This window comes from Rhipicephalus sanguineus, chromosome 1 (genome assembly GCF_013339695.2).
Source record: "Rhipicephalus sanguineus isolate Rsan-2018 chromosome 1, BIME_Rsan_1.4, whole genome shotgun sequence".
Taxonomy (NCBI): Eukaryota; Metazoa; Arthropoda; class Arachnida; order Ixodida; family Ixodidae; genus Rhipicephalus; species Rhipicephalus sanguineus.
In genome coordinates, this window is record NC_051176.1 from 170,962,659 (window position 1) to 170,986,157 (window position 23,499).

The window sequence follows — 23,499 nt, forward strand, 5'->3', positions numbered from 1 at the left end:
GTTGCACCTTTGCACTGCCAAAAAAGCCATTGTTTAGGTGAGTACGTTTGGTAAGTTAGAAAGGACATATGAACATGACGGGTGGCAATGTCATCTTGAAGTCTGCATCAGCTTTTTGCGATAATAACGATCTATGGCACTTTCTTCAGCCTAGTAGTAAGTTTTTTTTATTAGTGAAAGCAAATTTCACTGTATACTAAAGGAGCTGCCAACGGCTGAACTGTGTAACTATCAAGAATTTTTACTGCAACATAACGGCCCAGATATAAGAAAATAGTTTGAAATCTATGATGGCACACTGTTGTAGCCGTGCTGACATTTCAGCCCAAACTTTAACGAATGGAAAATGAGCATTCATTATTGTTTTCGGTAATCAACCTCTTTCCAGAGAATTAACAAAAATAAGGCTTCAAAGTAATTATTTATCTACATGTCTAAACTAATTTTGTGCTTCCATTACCTGTTCTTTAAAAAACCCAAGCAGTGGTCAGAATTATCCAGGGCCCAGCATTATGCGTAACTTATTAAATTCAATTATTCGATCAATCAGTCAACCAAACCTACATGATGCCTAAATTTTCACACCAATCATTATTGAGTCAGAGACTAAAGAAAGTTGACATCTGTTATTATAGTTACCTTCACGACTACCATGCAGTGCTGTGAACCGCACACCATGTGGATTCACATAATCATTGTCTCCAGTGCCGCCCATGGTGACAACTGTTCCTGAGCATTCCTTCTCAATGCTGGTTTCCAAACTTGATGTCTCCTGTGAAACAAGGTTGTACTCACTCCCAGCAAGTTCTTGGCTTATGGACAGGGTACCTTCCGAACCCTCCTGCACACAAGACTGTAGAATCACAAAGCTGCCCACATAAGTGTAATAAACAACAAGAAACTCAAATAATATGCCAGTTCAAGTACTGTGTACTAGTTATGCTTCCTGTCTAGCTTTTACAGCCTGCAACTTGAATTCTGTTAATAAACTTATGTTACAATGTGTTCTTTTTTCCTTGCAAAAGACCATTAATCAATAAAACTGCTCCAAGGCACGATATCTACAAAGGTAATAACTCAGTTTTTGTAGGGACGTAGAAAAATAGGTCAAGAACATTATAAGGTCAGCTTAAACGGTTCTCCAGCTGATTACAGAATTTAAAACCACTGACAAAGTCGGGTACCATAAAAATCAAAATTTTGTGTTTTTGAGGCATCATATGGTGCCCTTTCCACTGTAGTAGAACCCAATCAGGCTAATATTTCTAGACCATGAGCAATGCAAGGAGCTTTTGGGTGAATTTAACCTCTTGCATAATCAATGTGTGTTCGTTTAACTTCAGTATGCCGCATATTGCTGCGGAGGATCACTTTTCCGAAGACACTACCATGTTCAACGAGTCATTCAACATGCCGATTTCAGGAGCCACGTCAAAAGTATAATTTTTGTTTGCTCGGAATGAATATAACTAATAAGAAATTTCCCATTTATTTCAAGCCTTAGATTTCGTTATTTTTATGCAACAATTTAACATGACTGACATAAGAATAAACAGATATTTAATTACACTTTAATTATGACTAATTACTGAAAAATGCACAAATCAACGTATTACCACCTTGTCTTGTGGCAAGCCAATGTGGCACGCTTGCAGTTTCAAAGCAAACATAGTCTTTTCTTTTGCACAAGCCACCTTCTGTGAAAATTCACAGACAATAAATTTGGCGCAGAGGCCTGCCTATATTCTGTGTACAATCGAACACTGTAAATATCACTAAAATCTAACAAATAGTTCAACACTTGCACTTCTTGCACCCTGTCCTTCCTTAAGAGCAATCCTGAAACTGATGATCCCATATTGGTGGCCAAAAACTGGCGCAAATTTATGTATGAACAATGTCTAAAAAACTGGACACGAACTATTTTTTTATTAGTTCACTTATTCTGTTGCATTTCCATAAATGTTATTTTCGTCAACCTACTACTGTGGTGAATTGGCAGAACTTTAGGCACTGTAATTTCATATGAGCTTTCCTATCCATTTATGCTACTATATATTTGAGGTGAAGTTTCGCTCCTCCTACCATTCACATGTTAACTGACAAGCAACATTTGGGACAACTTGATTAAAAAGACACTAAACACTTTTTGAATATGGTAAGAAAACATGCTCTATCTGTAGACAATGATGCCACGAAAATTCAAACCAAATATCATTTCACTACAATTTCACACACTAGATTACTTGCTCTCTCTCATGTGGCTTCGAAGGCATGGCTATTTTTACACTGTACGTGACATTAATGATGACGTTACAGCTACTGTAACAGCCCACAGTTATCACCCATTGTATGATTGTCCGTAACCATGACTTACTCGCAGGTATAAGCTCCCACTCACACACAGGCCTACCCTTTCAGGTCTACAAAGCGAAGAAGTGGTAGTCATTAAAGGACACGAAAGACAACCCCTAAATTAGTTGATGCCAATAATGAATTCTTTAGAAACTCTACTTTCGTTACTTTCAGGATAACAGGTTGCTTAATAGAAGAGAAAATGATGGGCCAATGAAGGGTCCCCTTTCTTTCGCAACCTTGAGGAAATGTGGCCCTTACACGACTGAGCCATATGGACTAATTTTTCGGAGTACCTGTGTGACATGTGCCGTAATCTACCATATTATTCCATGACTCCAAACCACCACAATAGCAAACACTAATCTCTTCATGAAGACTTTATTCATTCATTCGTGCATGCATGACGTGCACTCAACTATACTTGCTTTGTCAATCACTGCCACTGCAGCTTATGCTAGTCATCTCCAGTGCATGCCACCCATGGCATTGGAGATCCCTGTTACTTCAAATTGACAGTATACTCTAAGCACGCAGCATAAATAAGAACCAGAAATAAAGGAATGGGAGGCAGAGCACTGCTATCGGTGCTGCCCTATTTTAAAGGAACTGATAGGTTGAGGATGAATGGGGAAAGCAGACACTAGGTTTGTTATACCAATGCCGTTCATATTAGGTCTTCCAAAACTTAAAGAACATTTTCATTGAAAGCGATTACAGCATGTTTGTCAGGTTTCCAAAAAAGTGGTCCCGTGCCCATTTAAACAAAATTCTGGGTATAATCCCCAACGTCTTCCGAGCATGGCCTGCATCTAGTAAACATCAAGGGACAGTTATTAAGCCATGTACAACACTGATTTGATTGCTCACATAAGCATAATGAAGCAGTAAAAACTAACAATACACAAAACACAAGGAAGTAAACTAAACAGCGCTAGTCCCGTTTGCTTTCTTGTTCTTTGTGGACTGTCAGTTCGTGCTGTTCTATTATGTTAGTACACCAACCAACCGAAATGTCCATCCTATTCATTTCTCAATTGATAACGTTCTGGCACGTATCTCACAAAAGACAGTACAGGACTTCCCCACTCTTATGGAGTCGGGAATTGTACATATGACCTACCTGAACACAAACTGAAGAGTCTGTCTGACTGGGATCTAGGTCTACAATAGATGGCACTGAATCCGACAGGTGGATGACCCCTGTTAGAGGCCCAGATTCAAGGCTTGAGTCGGGGGCAGCTGGCACTTCTGGTTCAGGCATTATCCCCGGTGAAGGGGCTTTCCCAGACCCCGCAGCTTCCCCTGTGGGCTGCTGTTCCTCTGATGCAGGAATATGTTGCTGCGATGCTACATTTCCAACTGGCTGAGAAAAGGAAGGTGTTTGTTGCTGCACTTGAGAATCGGGCTCTCTAGGAATTTTCCTATGCTTGGGCACAGGAGAGCGACGTTTCCTGGCACTTCTTGAGTTATCCATGCCACTTGCCCTCATTTTCAACTGCGAAAGCATAAAAAAGAGAAAAAGTAAACCCATAGTAAACCAGAATGCAAAAAAAGAAAAAACTGAAAAAGTTAGCCACAGAGTTGTGAATTATTATTATACCTTTGTGTACCCCACAATTCAGACTGAGTATTTCACTATGACTTAAAAACTGGTGCAGAAAAAATGCAATGGTTGACTCATTCTAATCCAATTGTTTTCAGTTGTTTTGAATGCAATTCAATTACACAAAATGAATTTCCAACAAGAAGTTACAAAGAGTTTGTTGTCGTTCAAAATCAACAGCAATGCATGTACCGGTCCCACAAACAGGGTACAGATGTGGCACTGTGTGACAACTGTACTGACAATAAGGCGAGTTGGTACTGATCCATGACTGGTTGTGTAACACACGCACAGACAAAGAAAGAAATGGACACCACGAGATTGCGGTGTCTATTTCTTTCTTTGTCAGCGCATGTACTGCGCAGCCAGGCGCTGTATGAAACACACAGAATGTTGACATGCAATAACAAAAGATGTACACATTTTAACACATACTAGTCTACTATGCAAGAAAAATTAAGGCATGCAGCAGAGACACATATGGGATGGGTGTAGAAGAGAGACATAAAGAATAAATCAGTGTTTGGGATTATATATAATTATATTTGCCAGAGTATCACATCGAACATGCACATTTCGTGATGGTGCCCAGTGGCTATGAAGTTCTGCTGCTCAGAATGAAGTGCTGGTTCAATTCCTGGCTAACATGACCACATGTTGATGGGGCCATTATGCAGAAATGCTCATGAACTCAGATTTACGTGCACATTTTAAATCCCTAAATGACTGAAATTAATCTGGGGGCATTCAGCAGTACCTTTCATAGCCCACTGTGCAGAAATGGGATGCAAAAATACATTAATTATATAAACATTCTTCACAGAGGATTCGTTCTTGGGCTAAGGAGCCATCCCACCTCAGGTTGACACTGGGCCTCGCTCAGGACTCTGTTAACATTTATTTCTCTCTCTTTCATCTTCAAAATGCATAAAAAAGTAGCTAGCAGAACTTAACTCATGTCTTTAACATTTTGCAAACATAAAGAGTGGCAAAATATATAATTAGTTTCTGTAATGCCTTAGTGCTTGGTACAGATACCATCTAGAGGTGATGACAAACTAAGGTAATTAAAGTGCTTGAATGGTAATAAGCTAAAGTAAGGTAGTAACAGGACAATCAAAAGTCTTCCGTAGCTCCCAGTCACCTTGCATTTACATCGTAAGCTTAATTATGGTTACAATGTGCTTCAAACAGCGCTCGTTTCCCCGTCATTCTAAGACAGCACATTAAGATGAAAAGAGACTGCCGTCAGAAAAAAAAAAAGCTCCATATGAGTATTTTTGAAAACCATTTGTTAGGAAATAGAGAAACATGATACATAAACAAGTTAAGCTTGTGTTCCTTTCAGTGCAACATACTGCTCGTAGTCTTGTTATGGTAGGTGTTAATATTTCAGGTAAATGCTGACATATCAAGTCGCTCACCTTCTTTGAACAACCTCCTTTAGCAACTTCAGAAAACTGTGGAAGGCGAGAAAAAAGCAACTGCACCATGTCCATTAGGGCCTGTTCGGCTGACTTACGTAGTAACTCTGGAAGGCAAAATTAAGATAAAAAATGTTCAGGCAGGCTAGGCACTCCTCCAGTCTGCCTTTGCTGCAACCTCTTTTAAATATCTATAGTAATTGCACCACAGCAGCCAGTGCTTCCCTCATCCAGCTAGTAATGCATCATAAGGCAAACTGATGCAGAAAAGACAAGTTGCACATGTGCATCGAATGTATGCATGCAACATAGACACAAGGGTTGCATAAGCATCTTTATTCCTTCAAATGTGCTCTGCTCTCAGAGAAAATACAGCACAAACAAGTCACTGGTACCTTTGTTATTGCATTCTGCTAAAAAAATGACTGTCTAACCTCATGTCTCATGAAGATTACTTGGCTTGCACATTAATATCAGAAAAAATGAAATGCAAAAAGACAGAGGATCCCTCAATAAATCAGGAAGTGACACATGTCAAACGGACCACGGTAAGCAGAGAGTGGTTGGGTGGGTGGGTGCATGTCTTGAAAAGAACATGACACCCTTAACCCCTAAAGCAACATGATTACTTTTGTTGATGTTTGGTGCAGTGTGAACCTCTCATGTACTGCCATAAGAAAAAAAATCACACCATCTCCGCTAAAGGGGACCATGAGGCGATGCGAAGCAGCGTTTCGGCATGTCAAGCCCGCGTTTCAGAGGGGAAGTGGAGAGAGGGGGAGGAGAGAGGGAAGGGGACAGGGGGAGGGAAGAGGGGAGAGCGGAAGGGGAGAGGGGAAGTGGGAGAGGGGAGGGGACATGGAAAGTGGGAGAGGGGGAAGTGGGAGAGGAGGTGTGTGGAGAGGGTTCGCGCATGCGCAGTAGGGGTGGTCACGCCGCATACCACCACCGGATTGAACTCTGCCATAAGATGCTTCGCATCTAAAAATGATAAATAATTGTAATCACATAAGAAAGGAAAACGTAATCATGCTAGCCCTCATTGTATTTCAATTGTGCAGACTTCATGCTGCAGATATGGTATTGCAATGAGCACTCAAGCATACAAGATGCTAAGCCACTCTCAACTAAGGTGCAGCTATAGACTACCTCAATGTGCAGCCATTTACAGCATTTAAAATCCATAGAAATTCAGTGTTAGGCATGGCATCCAACGTCAGCAACGCTGAATGCGCCAAGGTCAGCAATGAGTGCTATCAACAATCGTGAAGGCCACGTATTAGGCCACCAGTCTAGAGTGTCAAGTTTAACGAAGGCCATAGCCAATTCTACAGTGGTAGCATCATGCATTAAAATTTTAAATTCTCCTTGCTATCTGGAAGAAATAACAGTGTTATTTAAAATCTCATTAGGAACCCATGGTAACAATGTCAATTTAGTTCAGTTACACTCATTTGTACAACTAATCCTGAAAACTTCACAGGTATTACATAGGCACAATTGCAATACAATCAGGTAAAAAGGCAGCCACTGAAATCTGATCTTGCACTCAGCAGCAGCATGCTGAGCAACCACAGAAGCCACTTTGGTAATGAAGTAACGAAGCAGATTCTCTAGTGCTAAAACTGTTTCCTTTGAGATCACACTACCTCTAATGGTTAAACAATAGCAGTGCCCAACTTCCATCCAGTAATCTTATAATGAAAACACTGCGTCCATTATACTGCCCTTGTCAAAGGACAAATATTGGCAGTGTCACTGTTCTCTGCTAACAGGCTGTGCTACAACTGCACCAGTGATTAGATTTCTATACTTTTGCTTCTGCCATAAATAGAGCTTAATACTTATAAATTCAAAAAAAAAAAAAAAATGCCCAGTAGCTGTCATATTTAAGGTCCTGTACAAGTAGGATAAAAATTGGCACACAGGAAATGGCAGGCAACCTTTCAAGTGAAATGGGTGCTCCCAGATGCATTCACAGGAAAAAAATTCGGTCCCTTTAACAGAAAATATCTAACCAGTGAAGCTAAAGAAAGTGCCTTATTAGCCTCAACACTTTTTAATGGTGCCCTCTTGCATGTGATGTCAGCAAGGAGCCTTCCCTGCCACACTGCATGCTTGCTACAAGAAGGCTGCTGGACATTTTCAGCCAAGCTCTCCAACTCGTGTTATCGAAATGTTAGTCTGCACGTATGCAGAAAAGCTTGTATGGAAGTTCCAGAGCACTATGCTCAACGAAATTGGGTGGTGTTGCTTTTGAACAGTTAAATAGCGCAAACTTCAGGGACGAAAGACAGGAGAATGTGACACACACGCATTCTCCTGTCTTTCATCCCTGAAGTTTGTGCTATTTAACTGTTCAAATGGAGTACCAACTAGCCCAAACACACACCTTGCTTAGTATAAGCTGCTTTTGGTGTCGTCTGCTAGCCATAAACATGTACAGTCACTGCAGGAAAAGATTAGCACAAGTGACCAATGACTGGAGCAACAAAACTGTCAATAGCATAGGAAAATTGGACTTTACAGTGGGCTACTTTTAACCGGCCACTGCTGTTTTAACAGGTAGATCATGCCAGCTACTCTCGTCATGCCGAGGAACAAGACACCCAGTGTCGCTGTGGTATTCACCACTTGTGCTCATCTTATTCTGTCACGACTATACACATGCACATACGGTATGGGCTTTTCGTCCTAACTGCTCCTTAGCCATGGCACACTCATAATGACTTGCCAGACTATTTATGAAGGCAAACTAAAGCATTTGGCCTTCGGCTACCCCATCTACACTGTAGTAAACATTTGTGTTAAGCCACGATGTGCATGTTTGGCCACAAACACTTAAATTTTGTTGTTGCAGGACATTAAAAGCAAACATTAAGTTGATTATTCAAATAGCATTCTAGAAACCTTGTAGCGCTTGTATTGTGCCAAGGAAATGCTTAGTTTGAAAACAAATCAAGTTTTAGTGGTCCACATACTGTTAGCACAATTCAAACCGTGTGCCTGCAAGAACAGGAATGGTGACCTAGCATTTGCCATGCTCGCCCTTTCCTGCCCAAGAACCAGCACTGTGGTGCTGTGGAGCACAGCCTGGCAAAATGGGACTTTTGGACCAGCCGTGTCATTCTCCAGGGTAACGTCAAAAAGTTATACTTTTCATGAATCAAACTGAAATGTGCAAGTTGCATTTTATTTTGTCTTGTAATGCTCTGCAATGTGTGTTTGTGTACTAGTGATTAATTGTACTGAGGCACTTCTACGTCATTGGTCTATAGTACCAGTATGACGTAGTGATTTGTAAATGTGGCACCGAATTGCGCCACCAGTATGTCCCACTGGTGGAGCAAATCGTGTGCTACATTTACCGTAATTTCTCAATTACTAAAGTGGTGCTGTGTATAATGTTGAAATTTCAGATGTGAAGCACTGACCTCTAACTTTGACATTAATTGTTACTTGTTTTTGGTGCCCTTTTTGAAGCACATAGTGAATGATGTTTGACGCCATTCTAAAAAAAATTAAGAGATCGTTACAGGTTACGTTTGGCTACATCAAAGTCTTCACAATTTTTCCTGTAAGCAAGTCATATCTACTTCAAACTAAGACAAGAAAATGAACAAGTTTGGTTTTGTTTGTATTTGACTGATTAAGTAGCCAGAGCACTAAACACACAAGGAAAAAAATAGGATGCACAATGGCATAATAAAATTTGATAGGTTTTACAGTGTTTTTTTATATAACATTTTAATTCTAATTCTGACCAATGTTTTTTTAACGGTTTCCAGTCATATGAAAGTCCACTGAACAGAAACAGTAGTTGAAACCATGCTAACCTAAATAAACAGCTTTCATACTGTAAAGTGGAAATCAGCTTTTTTTGCATGAAAATAGTCTCAAACATTGACTACTGTGGAACATAACAGAGCACAATGCAATTAATGGTTGAAATAAGCAGATTGTCAGTGAAATTACGAGTTTTTTATTGCTAGCAAAAGTATTTTATACATGACACCGCGGAACTATAATTATGATCAAAATGTCACATTTGGATTTAACTAAAATGCTCCTTAATCAGTGCCAGTGAAAATAGGCCCTAAGATCATGTTTCATTTCCAAGGCTGAGCAGACTCTCATTTACTGGCTTGGCATGTTTGTGCCTTCACATAAGGTGCTTCAACACCACCTACAGGTGGATACTACTTAGGAAGTCCAGAGAGGCCTCGCCCAGACAACTAAAGCGCACCAGCCAATCGTCACCGGGACTAAAGAAATAGTCCCACTCATGCCCTCAGCGATGTTCTCTGAAGGCAGGGCCACCCGACGTCCGCCTCATGACGTCAGCCTGGAGTGTGCACCAATTGGTGCAGGCTTGTGTGCATCCGCCTTTGAGGAAGACATGCTGCAGACTTCTAAAGTTGTATCGGACTGCAGTCTAATGAGTTACATTACTCAGCCACAACATGCCACCGATTGCGACGGCTGTGGGTATACATAGAATACATTTTCACCTCGTAATGCTAAGATTTACGAAACTAACTCTAGAAAAAAATGCCTGTAATAACTGAAGAGCACCAGTGTGCGCAAGCGCACAGACAAAATGGAAGCAAAAAAATAAAAATGCAGCTACTCTCGTCGGAGCGTAGCAGACAGCAAAGGTGTCCGATTCATAATGCCTCTATTAATGGTGCACAAGGCCAACTGAAAATTTAGCTGTGCTGGCAAATATTATTTTTGCTTGCAGAATCTACATATTAATATGTGCCAATCAGGAATTTGATCTCGCTAAGCACAAGTAAAATTTCATTTATTGCTTATAATTTACACAATAAACCATAATATGTTCCAGTACTTACCACTGAGCCTTGGCTCGAAGCAGATGCGAATACAAGACTGCATCATTTCACACACTGACTCATTTGAAAGCAATGCCCCAACATGTGATAGAAGGAGAGATCGCAGCACAAGCAGTATTTTCATGAGCACCACTTCATCTGATGCAGGGTCAATGCCCATGAAACGAGCATGTGTAACAGCATCTGCTATGCTTTCAGCCGCAGATGCTGATGACTCCAGTCTGTGATCTGAAATGCAATTCACACAAGAATGTTACTACAAATGAAGGACATCTAATATAGTGAGCTGGTTATAAAGCTGCTATAGAGCATGGCAGACCATTAGTTAACATGATTAGTTACCTCTAGCAACAACAAACATGAATGGCTTGTTTGTCTCTAAAACATCGATTGTCACATTGTGATGTTTCTACACATAAGAAACCTATTTAAAACCATAGACACAGTGGTTTTCTCCCTTTAGGTGCTAGGGATCAGGGTTCTTTTTTTAATAAAAATTTTCAAGACGTGTATGGAACACTAGAGAAACCCTCACAGAAATTATTCCTGACATTAGTGTACAGCACAAGTATCTGAAAGAATTATTATTGAGCAAGCACAGAAAAAAAAAATTGTTTAAGATATAAGAAGAGAGGACACAAGGTAGATATACAAAGCACTGTGTGCATACACACAGCACTGAGTGTCTAGTTTGTGTCCCCTCTTTGTCACTCTTCTGCACTGTTTTCCTGTATGATTAATAACAAAAAAGACCAATTGGATACGTTTGCCAAAATGCAAGAAACCAGCAGTCTAGAATACAATTTGCTAGTAGTTTTTGTCTGTGGCCCCTGTTAGCAGCTTAAGGCAAACTTACTGCAATGCTAAGCTAGAATGAACAAACATAGCTTTTATGCTGGCACTTAAATCTAACAGCAAATACTGTGAACAAAAACGAATGCATGCTACGCAGGCTTTTCAAAAAATTATCTGGCCAAGCAGCACTTCCTCTGGTCACTCAAAAGGTTTACGCAGCCCAACATTTTAGCCAACAAACTACTATCGCCAGTAGAAATAAAACACTTGACGGTCCCAACATTTAACTTAGCACTGCAGTTGGTACCAATCACACAACAGATGGGATGCAAAGGAGGCCTATGCAATCGAAAAAACGGTGCTCTGCAGAATGCAAAGTGTTTCCTGTATCCATGAGAACTTCTTGCTTTTCCAATAACACATTCCAACAATTTAAAGCCTGCACACAAATTTAAATTGATTTAAATATTAAAATAATTGAAGTGGAAATGCCAAAAGGCCTTACCTCTCTCCTGCCTAAAAATCATATCATCACACCACAGATACAGAGTTTGTAAGCAATGTTTATCAAACATGTCTGACAAACAACACCACATATACATGACATGAAGGAGTTGCCAAAGTTGGAGTGAAACTAAGTAAAACTTTGTGAAATGTAAAAAACTACAGAAACCGAGTCATGAGAGAAATATCAATGTCAAACAACAGGCTGAAGATTGTGCTAATCAACGAGTGAACTTACCTAAAAGGCCATAGGAGAGGAATTTGTTTACAGACGCAAGAGCTTGCCCAGTCACAATGCCACTAGTGTCATCTGATCGTATGGCTTCCAAAAACGGACCAAAATAAACGCTTGGCTCGATGTCTGAAATATCAGTGGAGCGACCCAGAGCGTCCTTCAAATTGGAAAAACTCCGATTCAGTGCTTCATGTTCTTCCGTCTGCAAAATAGTGTACACGAATGAAGACATACACACATCACGGATGCGCAGTGCGCTTGTTCGACATATTGTTCACTTTTGTATCACAATGAGCGCCTTCGTATTGTGAGCATTATTCGTGCAATACCTGATTGCTCTGTCCAGTATTGCTCCGTCTCAAAGCGGCTGTTATGACCGCTACCTCCCCGGCGATGATGTATATGTGGTTTTCCGGAACATACATTCTGCTCGTTCCGCTGAAATTAAGCAGATCGAAAGAGAAGCACTTTTAGGGAGCAGTTCACGAGTTGTCGGGCCGCTGCGTTTCTTCCTACGTGTCATACAACGCAAGGATCGTGGGGGTTTTGGCAGATCAGGAAGCAACTGGAAGCAGCCGACACTCGGCAAATCAACAATGTTCCCAGCTGACTGCTCTAATTATCGAACTCTACATTGTACAAAACCAAATTTCTACTCTCTCCCGTTTATTTTCTCGCGATAAATCCTTCAGTCAAGCCTTCTCCCGTAGAATTACGAGCTTACAAGTCCCGAATCGGCGTTGGACGCTGTCATATGAAAACCAGTGACGCAAGGCCGAGCCACTGCGCCACGTCAGAGGACGGGCGCAGGGTCAGCGCTAGCAAAATAAATGTAAACGAGACTACATACCACTTGCAGAGGTAACTTGCTAAAAACTCTTACTCAAGCCATATGCTCTGTGAAATTAAAAAAAAAAAAAGAAGGAAACAGCAGCTACAGCGACCGATCACGATCACCATGAGCATGAACGTCACCTCAAAGGGTGGGCCGTGACGGTACGAAATAGTTGTTCAGTTTAGTAAAAAGAAACCTTCACTGCCTAGAATATCCATCATTTTTTATATAACACTTCATATTCTACAGCTTACAATGTATTTTACAATTTATGATACCAAGCATACTACAGGCGCGAAATTTAAGTTGTTTTTTTTTTATTATTATTAGCGCCGTGACTGTTTGTAACATGTGGAGTTATCATGTAACAAGTAGAGTTATCAAACTTTATTTATTCGATTGTTGGCATTTGTTGGCGTACAATCCTGCTTTTTCTGTTTACTATCCTGCAGAACTGCAAGAATATTTCATCATCAAAACTGCGCCGACTGCGCATTGAAACTTTTCCTCTTCAAGGCGAGGAGTTATCATTCTCCAAAAAGCAGTTATGCAACAATAGACCAAATACACTGTTCAAACAATTGATAGCCGGTATAACTACTGGATTCTGAAATAAACCTGATACAGTCTTGCCAGCAAAGCTGCTTATGCGCGCTTAGGTTAATTTCGGGTCTTTTGAAGGCTTGCGGCGGCAAAAGATTTTAGTTGGCATGGTTCTGAAGATAAATTTCAGGGTCCATTATAAAAGTAATGCGCATGATTTTATTGTGACGCTACTCTACATATGGCTGCGCGGTAAAACCGGTCGGGCAATGGTGGCGGGTACCTGCCCTTCCAACGCAGCCGGTCTGAGCGGGAAGACGTCGTGTCTCCGCGCACTGAATTTTTTTTTTTTTTCGATTTTGTAACATGGCGTGATGGAGCGTTCGCTTAAACAGAGATACGCTATCAAGTTATGCGTGAAGCTTGGAAAGAATGCAACCGAAACATTCCAGATGCTGCAAGAGGTTCCATAATATTTTAGAGCAGCGCAAAAGACGGGACAAAGGACAAGAAGTTCACAGACGAGCGCTTACTCGCAACTGGCAGATTTATTAGAAGAACCAAGGAAAAGAAAACATACAGAAGGTGACCCAAATGATCTGTGTTATCGCCGCCACGTGGGTATCATACTAACATGCGCAAGGGCAAGAAAACCAAAAGAACCAAGAAATAGCGATAGGTAAAACTCTACCGTCATAATACCAGATAGGCAACAGCAAGGTAAGCCAACAAAAACCATAAAAAAACACAAAAGCCAAAAAGCGTCTATCTACCCCACCTCCAAAAAACTAATTTCGGTTCGCGATAGCGCCACTGAAGGAGAGCTGATGCAACTCTCCCCAGCATTCTTAATGAAGAATGCTTCCATAACCTCACGCGCCGCATCATCCCTGTGCCTAAAAATAACAGTAGTTTTATGAAAAAGAGGCGTGCATTTGCAACCTTTACAGTGGGCAGCTAGATGTGACCCATAATTGTTACTTAGATTTTACTTAATTGTTACTTAATGTTACTGTTATTTTTAGGCACAGGGATGATGCGGCGCGTGAGGTTATGGAAGCATTCTTCATTAAGAATGCTGGGGAGAGTTGCATCAGCTCTCCTTCAGTGGCGCTATCGCGAACCGAAATTAGTTTTTGGAGGCGGGTAGATAGACGCTTTTGGCTTTTGTGTTTTTTTATGGTTTTGTTGGCTTACTTTGCTGCTGCCTATCTGGTATTATGACGGTAGAGTTTTACCTATCGCTATTTCTTGGTTCTTTTGGTTTTCTTGCCCTTGCGCATGTTAGTATGATCCCCACGTGGCGGCGATAACACAGATCATTTGGGTCACCTTCTGTATGTTTTCTTTTCCTTGGTTCTTCTAATAAATCTGCCAGTTGCGAGTAAGCGCTCGTCTGTGAACTTCTTGTCCTTTGTCCCGTCTTTTGCGCTGCTCTAAAATATTATGGAACCTTACCAACTAGCCCAACTGTCGACCTTGCTGCTGCAAGAGGCTTTCAAGGGCGACTGCAGTTCAAGATCAACACTTCTTGCGCAAAATTTTCTCAGACAACGGACGAAACAGACACGGACGGGCGCAAATCTTGTTGATAATAAAATCATTTGGAAGTTTGCGCCCGTCCGTGTCTGTTTCGTCCGTTGTCTGAGAAAAATTTTGCGCAAGAAGTGTTGATCATGGTGTACCAACTAGCTCGAACCCACACCTTGTGCAGTTGAAGGTCACAGTCCGGGAGGTGGCACGTGGTTTCAAGGAGGGCCGGGAGGAGGTCACCTAGAACTCCGTTCTGGACGCCCAAAAACGACCAGAACCGACGAAAACGTGGATCGTGTGCGCGAAGTTTTGCGTTCCGACCGCGTCGACTGAGTATACACGTGTCCACATTTGCAGTACCTGTAGGTGCTCAATTGAGAGATTGAAACGCGCCGGGTCGCGCGTGTGAGGGCTGACATCAAAGACGCGCGGTCAAGCTCCTCCATGGCAATGACCCCAGCCACACGTCCTTTGTAGGTACCGACTTCCTGGCCCGGAGCAACTGAGGGGACTGTAATGGGGAGGTGATCCCCCATCCCTTACAGTCCCGACTTTGCTCCGTGCGACTTTTTGTTTGTTTGTTTCCCCGACTGAATAGATCTGAAAGAAAAGCATTGGGAGACCGTGGAAGACGTCCAAAAGCACGTTACAACCTTTCTGAGACGCTGCGCCGTGCTCCCTCAAGGGCTGCAGAAATTAGCGTCTATTTCCCCCCCCCAGAACCACTACAACAACAACATTCCCGACGAGGACATTCAGGGTCCGCAAGTGGGAGAGTATTTTGAAGAATTTTAACCATTTGTACAGGTACGATCAATAAAACTTATATTCCTAGAAAATGCGCATTATGGACCCTGTACATATCCAGAACCAGTCAACTAAAATCTCTTGCCGCCGCAAGCCCACGAAGCCTAAACGCGCATGAAAGTTGCACTAGGCAGTTTTCGAATAGCGTGCGCAAAGCTTTGCGTTGGCTTTTCGCGCAACTGAGCATGTGTCGCTAACCGCTTGCGGGCTCCAGTTAAGTGACGGAAATAGCGGACTGCAAACGCTAACTTAGCGTACGCTATTCGAAAACTGCCTACTAGCTGTTGCGCACGCGCGGCTGTCGTCCGGTGATTCTTAAAACTCATTTGCAAGTTGGACGTCTTTCCTGTTGCCTTGTAATCCATTTCTTTAGTGTGTTATTCACCGACAATTTTTCATTCCTCATCCTAGCCTAGGATTACCTCGTTTATAGTGGGTTTGAACCAGGGCCGTAACTAAGGGGGGGGGGGGGGTTGAGGAGATTCTGACACCCCCGAAATTTTTTCATGCTTTAACTTTTCGGGTGACACTGATATACTTTCACGCCTTCACATCGACAACCAGTTGCCAAAGTTAGCCATTCTACACACAAACATCCCCCGAAAAAAATTCCTGGGTACAGCCCTGATTTAACGGTTCGTTCAAGCGAGTACCGAGTTCAGTTTCAGGCGCCCGGCGGCGCAGCTCCTTGGACTCCTCGAGTGGGCGCGCGTGCAGTTGTCGCTATCCTGGCCTTGCTATGGTGGTTTAGCCTTGCAAAGCGCGAGAGCTCCTCCCTCTCACCGGCGCTTCTCTGGCACCTTCGTCGCCATAGGCGTGAGCAGAGTTCCCCGCAGGGGGGGGGGGCGAAGGTTCATCGCAGCGCCCCCCCCCTTGTAAGTCAATGTACGAGGCAGATTTTGCGCCCCCCCCCCCCTCTCTTAGGTGACTAGGGGGGGTCAATGTATGGGCACGGCCGGTCTAGAGGCACGCGCTCGCTAAGGAGCGAGCGCGCGCCTCCAGACCGGCCGTGGTATGGGGCATATTTTGCGCCCCCCCCCCCCCCCCACCCTGTGCGCACGCCTATGCATGTTCGTCGCTACATCTAAAGGGGAAACCAGACGGATCTTGCTGCAGACACCTGTACCAAGTTCCGTAACAAGCAGGATTCCTAGTCGATAAAGCGCAGCGAAAAGTAACGCGTAACTTGCACACCGAGTTTGCGAATCTCCCCAACAAGATTTTACTCGTGCCGGGAAAACCCTACATCTTACCTCAAACATTGCGTCATCGACGGTTCGGTAAACGGAGATGTGCAACTCTGCTAACGGGAACCGCCATGGGTGCCAGTGCATATGCTATAGGCACATCCTCAGGTTTCACAGTAGGGGACCTGCATTTAGTGCTGGATTTAGGGCTACACCAATCGCTACACAAGAATGACATTAGCGCTGGTTTCATTCTTTTTTTCCTTTCCTCCCTGGAGATAACAAACCTCTTGGTCGCCTTTGCCGCCAGGTGAATGCTGAAGTTCCTTCAACGCCAATGACCAAAACGATGCGACTATCGTAGCATGCACTGATGCCCGTGTTAGTGGCACGAACACGAAGGATTCACAAAGCTTTTGTGCACCCATTGATACCAGAGCCAGGAGGCCATACCGTACGTAGCCTAGCTGTGATTCATGCATGTTGCCGTTATTGAACCGCCGGTCATCTTGTGAGCTGCTCCCGTTTGTACGCTCTAGATATAATTGTTGGCGTATCATTCGAGCTGACTCGATGAAATTGAGCTACATGAATACATCACCCCACTTCCCTCTCGGACAGCAATGCGCTGCCTTGCTATTTCTACAACTTTCGGAGTACGCGCGTTCACATGGTGCCTCTAGCGGCCTTGCCAGAGAATGGAAACAAAAAAGACCATGAAGATTTACTAGCATGGCAAAAAAAAAAGAACTGAAGGAAATTACAACACAAGCTAGGGCTGCCTTTTGTTATACAAGCCAGAGATGGCTGCCTGAAGACGAAAACATGCGGCAGGATACATTCACAACAGTCTGCTGCAACAAAAGTCTGGAAACTGCTCAGCAAATCATAATGGAAGGTCAGGACATTCCCCCAGCTAGACCTGTGGTCGGAGCCTAATTATCTATCAGACGCTACTGGGTTTTAAAGCGCATGGACATCGATTGAGATAAGCGACGTACTCTTAAACGTACTGGTGGAAAAAAATCGGGGAAGAGAGTGATATAGAACCGAATTTGTTATATGCATAGGCAGTGATACTACCGAGGACTTCTGATTTGGAGCAATTTTTGGAGCAGCAAAATTTTCATTTTGGAGTAGTTTGGAGCAGCGAAAATTTTCAACTTGGAGCACTTTGGAGCAGGTAATTTTGCATCTGGGAGCACTTTGGAGCAGCTGATTTCACATCCTGGAGTACAATTGAGAAACAAGTCGCACTTACATTCAAGCATTTGAATAATTATTACGGGGCTGTAATGAAGAGCTAGAAATATTTCGATTCATTTCGAATCTCATGGAGAAAATCATGTCAGGAGCACGTATGTTGTATTGCTGGGCGCAATAAGACGTCACTTAGCTAGCCTCAGAAAGCGAAGCTTTTGCGACTTTCCCTTCCCTCTCTCTGAGGCCTATCTGTGTTGAAGCAATAGCATTCTCGCTCGCAGTGCTTTTAAGACTATCGTTCGCACATGCGCCGGGTTGCCTGGAAGATGGAGATCCGCTACAAGTCGAGCTTCCGCGAAAGTGCGTTCAGTGGGGGACTACATGGTATAACAAACTTAGTTTTCTTTCTAGAGCGAAGCTGCGTATGACTAGTACATGTCGTTTGCACGCCGAAAACCGCCTATAGTACCCTCTAAGGTGCAGTGCCTTAAAAACAGACTCACACGGTGTCAGGGTCTCTTATGCATTCACCCAAGACGACTCGAAGGCAAAAGCCATCTACTTCTTTTATTGCGATAGCAATTACATGGACAGTCTCAGCTGGTTTTTGCCGTCGCCGTCATGTCCCATATATATATATATATATATATATATATATATATATATATATATATATATATATATATATATATATATATATATATATATATATATATATAAGCCACAATAAAAGCTTTTTCGAAAAAATTTTTTCCGAAGCGCGGAATCGAACGGGCGACCTCTCGACGGCTAGGCCACGAACAGTACGTCTTTCAACATGCTAGCGGCGAGCTCTTTATATACACCATTTACTTCAGCGTGCCTTCTTGGTCGCCAGCGAGGTGCACTTAGCCCTACAGCGCGTGGTCTCCTGCGCGCGCTTATCTCGTGAAGGGGGTGGTTTGTATGTATTCTGCTTTCACCGCGATGTCCGCGCTGAAGTTACACAGTGTACGAAGGTCACTTCGCTCGCTACAGCGGCCGCGTTTGCGAAAGGAGCGCGCTGTTCAAACAGAAAGAACAACTATCAAAGTTCGCGCTCGTCCTGTGTGTGTTCTTTTCGTGCGTTCTTCGCGCTTGAGCGACGCGCTGGAAATTTCGAGCTGCTTTCCGTTCTGTGCGTTACATTCCAATTTGTTGCTATCGCATTCATTGCTTCGCCGTGGCGGCGAAACTGTGACTTCTCAGGGGCGAGGCACCTCAGGGTCTCGGCGTGTCGGGGGGTATCGTCGTGTCCTCTCTTGCGCCCTCTCAAGCTTGAGCGCAAGAGAGGTCGCCACCGCCTCAGCGCTCGCCGCGTGGCGAGAGGAGGAGGAGGAGAAAGACTTTATTTATCCCAAGAGGGAAGGGTGGAGGGAGCAGAGGAGCCTACCAGGCGTAGGTCTCCGCCAGGGGCGTAGCAAAGGGGGGGGGGGGTTGGGGGTTCAACCCCCCCCCCCCGAAATTTTTCAGTTTTGCTTGCGTATAGGCACGCACACATACAAACGCACGCACGAACATACATAAAGTATGGTTGAACCTGAAGTAACGTAGCTGACACAGGCCAGAACCACAAGTAAAACAAGGTTTATTCCAAAGACCTGCGATCGTCGTCTTCCTCAGTCTACTCAGACCTATGTGCACGCGCCGTGCAGATGCACTCAGCCGCAGTTCCGCAATTGGCGCGATACAGCACTTCCTTCCCCTAGAGTGTCTGGTGCAGAAATTGCACTTTTTTCTAAAACCTGTCCGGAACTCTTCTTTTGCGAGTTGAACGTCTGGGTAGGACAGGGTCTTCCACAGCGCTTGCAGGCTGGTCTGTACCCGCCCCTTCGTCTGTTTGTGCGCCGAGTTCCTTTGCGGGTGGTAGTTGTGGCAGCGAACCTTCATCGCCGATGTTCGTTTCGCTCTCCCTTGAATGGGTCACGGAGGCTTCTTGCTGCGCTTGCTGAGCTTCCCGAAGTCGCACCTGGTCGACATGTCGTCGCTGTTCTCCTTCTTCCGTATCAACAGTAAGCAGCCGACCCCCGCTGGCCGCCGTCACGGTACCAGGCAGCCATCTCTGTCCACTGCGGTTATACTGTCGTGACCAAACTCGTGTTCCAGGAAGAATCAAGCGGGAAGGTGGTGCTGCAGCCTTGACTGTCTCTTTTGTGTCCTCTCGCACCGGGAAATGAGCACTTAGTCTGGTTCTTGGTTGGGCACCTAGCAACATCTCTGCGGGCGATTTCCCGTCCTTTACCGGCGTTACCCTGTACCGAAGCAAGAATTTAGCAAGTCGACATTTCAGTGACCCTACTTTGTTCTTCTTTAGTGCTTCCTTGACAGTGCGCACTGCCCGCTCTGCTGCCCCGTTCGACTGCGGATAATAAGGGGCAGTTGTCACGTGACGGACATGGTTATCCCGAAAGAAGGTCTTTGTCACCACACTGGTGAATTGGGGCCCATTATCGGACACCACTGTGTGAGGCAGGCCGAAACGAGCGAAAATACTCCGAAGAACTTCCACTGTGGTGTCAGCCGTCGCTGTTTTGAGTGGGACTGCCTCTATCCATTTCGTACCTGCGTCCACCAGCACAAGGATCATGTGACCTTCCACAGGACCAGCAAAGTCGACATGCAGCCGAGACCAGCGCTTGTCAGTTTCAGGCCAACTTGAAGGAACCTGAGCTGCAGGTAGTGGCATACACTGCACACAGTGCGGACAACTTTTTACAAGACACTCTATATCGTGGTCCAGAGCCGGATACCAAAACAACGCGCGTGCGAGGCTCTTCATTGCCGTGATGCCCGGATGGCTTTCGTGCAATTCTTCCAACATGAAAGAACGCGCTCTCTCCGGCAGAATGACACGATGACCCCAATAAACTAATCCGTTGCTCACTGTCAGCTCATCCCTACGAGTGAAGAAAGGACGGAAACACTGTTGGCCCGCACTCAGTTCTCCTGGCCAACCCCGCAGAATCCATGTCATTACTTGACGAAGCACTCTATCTTCAGCGGTGTTCTCTGCTAGCTTCTGGGGACACAGAGCAAACTCGTTTAAAGCTTGCGCGTGCAGCACGTATTCTACCGAAGAGCTTTCTGTTGCGCTTTCTTGATTAGTCAGAGGTAAGCGGCTCAAAGCATCGGCGTTACCATTCAGCTGTCCTTTCCGATATTCGAGCTCATACTGATACGCTGACAACAGTAATGCCCAGCGTTGGATCCTCGCTGCTGCCATTTGTGGAATGGGCTTGTCCTGATGAAAAAGCCCGGTCAATGGCTTGTGATCAGTGACCAGCGTAAACCGGTTGCCAAAAAGATAATCTCGAAACTTGGTCACACCGAAAACTAAGGCAAGCCCTTCCTTTTCCAACTGCGAGTAGTTTTTCTCTGCAGCAGTCAATGTTCTCGATCGAAAACCTATCGGATAATCTTTGCCGTTGATGCGATGAGACAGCAGCACCCAAACCATACATGGAAGCGTCACATTCAAGCCGAAGTGGCTTACAAGGATCATAATGAATTAGAAAGTTTGCCTTTTTCATAGCCTTCTTGGCTTCTTGAAATGCGCTTTCTTGCGCCTGTCCCCATTTCCAGGCAACTCCCTTCGTCAGCAATGCATACAGTGGTGCTAGCATGGTTGAGAGGTTAGGCAAGAATTTGGAGTAATACGTGATTAAGCCCAGAAAAGATTTCAACTGGCTCACCGAAGTTGGCGACGGTGCACCTAGTATGGCGCCGAGATTGTCTTGCAAAGGATGCAGGCCTTTTTCGTCGATGCGGTGGCCCAGAAAAGTCACTTGTTTTTCTCGGAATCTGCATTTGGTTTTATTCAGCTTCAGGCCGCTCATAGTGCAATAGCGCAAAAACACAGGGACACAGGCAAGAGAGACGATACAGGCGCTAACTTTCAACTGTCCTGCAGTCGTTGGAACACTTGTCGCAATACCGACATATCGTGCTTCTTTTCCGCGACAATAATGTCATCTAGGTAGACTTTCACTCCTGGCAGACCTCGGAGGACTGATTCCATGCGCCTTTGGAACAGAGCTGGGGCTGAAGCGATTCCAAAAGCGAGGCGATTGTAACAGTAGAGTCCCTTATGCGTGTTCAGCACTGCGATCCTTTTAGCTTCGGCGTCTAGAGGAAGCTGGTTGTATGCTTTACGTAGGTCCAACGTACTAAAGACTTCACCTCCAGCAAGCGCTGCGAAGATATCGTCAACTTTCGGCAGAGGATACTGTTCCAAGTAAGTAGCCGGATTCACCGTTAACTTGAAGTCCCCGCAGAGTCTTATGCCACCGTTCTTTTTCGCCACGGGGACCACCGGCGTTGCCCATTCAGAGACGCTGATCTGGGAAAGCACTCCTTCTTCCACCAGGCGATCAATCTCTGCTGAGACTTGGGCACGCATTGCATAAGGCACGGTCCGTGCTTTGCAAAAACGAGGGCCGAGCGCCTTCCTTGATGTGTAGCTTAACGGGAGGCCCTTCACAGCAACCCAGTTTGTTGTCAAACAGCTGCGAAAATTCGTCAAGTAGGGCTTTCAACTGCGCATTCTGTTGAACAAAGTTTACACACGCAGCGCTGTTGGCGTCCAAAAGAGACACGCCAGCCTTGCCAAATTCCTCGATTGTACGCCGGCCGCAGAGGAGTGGTCCTTGACAGCCCACCACCACTAACGTACTGGTCACGGTTACTGCCCCAGACTTCACGTCCATGGTTAACTTGCCAATGACGGGCAGGGGTCCAAGAAAGCATGATAGCCGCAGGGCAGTTTTTGCGAGAGCTGGCCACCGCCTTCTGTGTCTCTCGTATACACTCACTGGAATCACACTCACCGGCGAGCCCGTGTAGATTATCATGCTCAGTTCCTGCCCTCCCCACGTCAAAACCTTCTCGAGAGGCCGCGAGACGTCCCTGTCGGTCGCACTGTGTGCCACCAAGGCAAGCATAAATTCTTCGCTCTCACTTTCATCTTCTTCCACGACATATGCACCTGACGTCCGGGAACGACTCCTGCGGCATACCCTGGCCAGATAATAATAATAATAATAATAATGTTTATTTGCCATCAGTACAAAAATAATGATGGAGGGGGCGGGAATAAAAGCGACAATCCGCTTGACGAAGTTCCCACTCCCGTACAGGTAACAGCAGCGAGGCACATAAAAAAATACAGTTCTATGTATGTATTGAATAATACTGGTCTGCATTTGAACAAGCGCAGAAAGAAAAAAAGAAAAACACACACACAAAGAGCACTACCATTTGCTCCTAGAAAAGGAAAATTATACATACACTTATATATATACATATATACACATATATATACATGTCTACACACATAAACATGCAGTTACACACAAAATGCCCAATATACATAATCGCGTACAGATCAGTTCAGTCATTCTAATAAAGGGAAAAATAGAATGAAATGTCACCTTCTGTACGAGGATGTAAGTGAGTATGGGTCGTTATTCATTACTCTGCGCGAGAAATTTCCGTATTCCTGCATTGTCGATTTCCGGCAAATTAATATGCGCGTCGATTAGCTGATTTAATATGAATGGTAACTGGTAGTGAAGCATATGCCGGCCATAGTTGGTGCGG

The 23,499-nt window shown here is 44.3% G+C and overlaps 1 protein-coding gene and 1 pseudogene across 5 annotated transcripts in view; both read right to left on the reverse strand.

Moving 5' to 3' along the window:
* LOC119402194 (Golgi-specific brefeldin A-resistance guanine nucleotide exchange factor 1) overlaps window positions 1–12,753 on the reverse strand; it is an 89,980-nt gene extending 77,227 nt beyond the window's left edge. For 4 of the 5 annotated variants that reach the window (XM_049417735.1, XM_049417734.1, XM_049417731.1 and 1 more), the window contains exons 1-7: window positions 12,629–12,746; window positions 12,105–12,213; window positions 11,779–11,977; window positions 10,242–10,469; window positions 5,386–5,492; window positions 3,479–3,853; window positions 640–841 (exon numbers count right to left, since the gene is read on the reverse strand). In XM_049417735.1, the coding sequence (XP_049273692.1) occupies window positions 640–841; window positions 3,479–3,853; window positions 5,386–5,492; window positions 10,242–10,469; window positions 11,779–11,977; window positions 12,105–12,200 (1,207 nt within the window). In that variant the 5' untranslated portion in view covers window positions 12,201–12,213; window positions 12,629–12,746. Of the gene's footprint in view, window positions 1–639; window positions 842–3,478; window positions 3,854–5,385; window positions 5,493–10,241; window positions 10,470–11,778; window positions 11,978–12,104; window positions 12,214–12,625 lie in introns of all 5 variants that reach the window. The other variant, XM_037669310.1, reaches the window with a different exon arrangement.
* Window positions 12,754–19,639: 6,886 nt separating this feature from the next.
* LOC125757055 (uncharacterized) lies at window positions 19,640–22,300 on the reverse strand (annotated as a pseudogene).
* Between the last annotated feature and the right edge of the window lie 1,199 nt (window positions 22,301–23,499).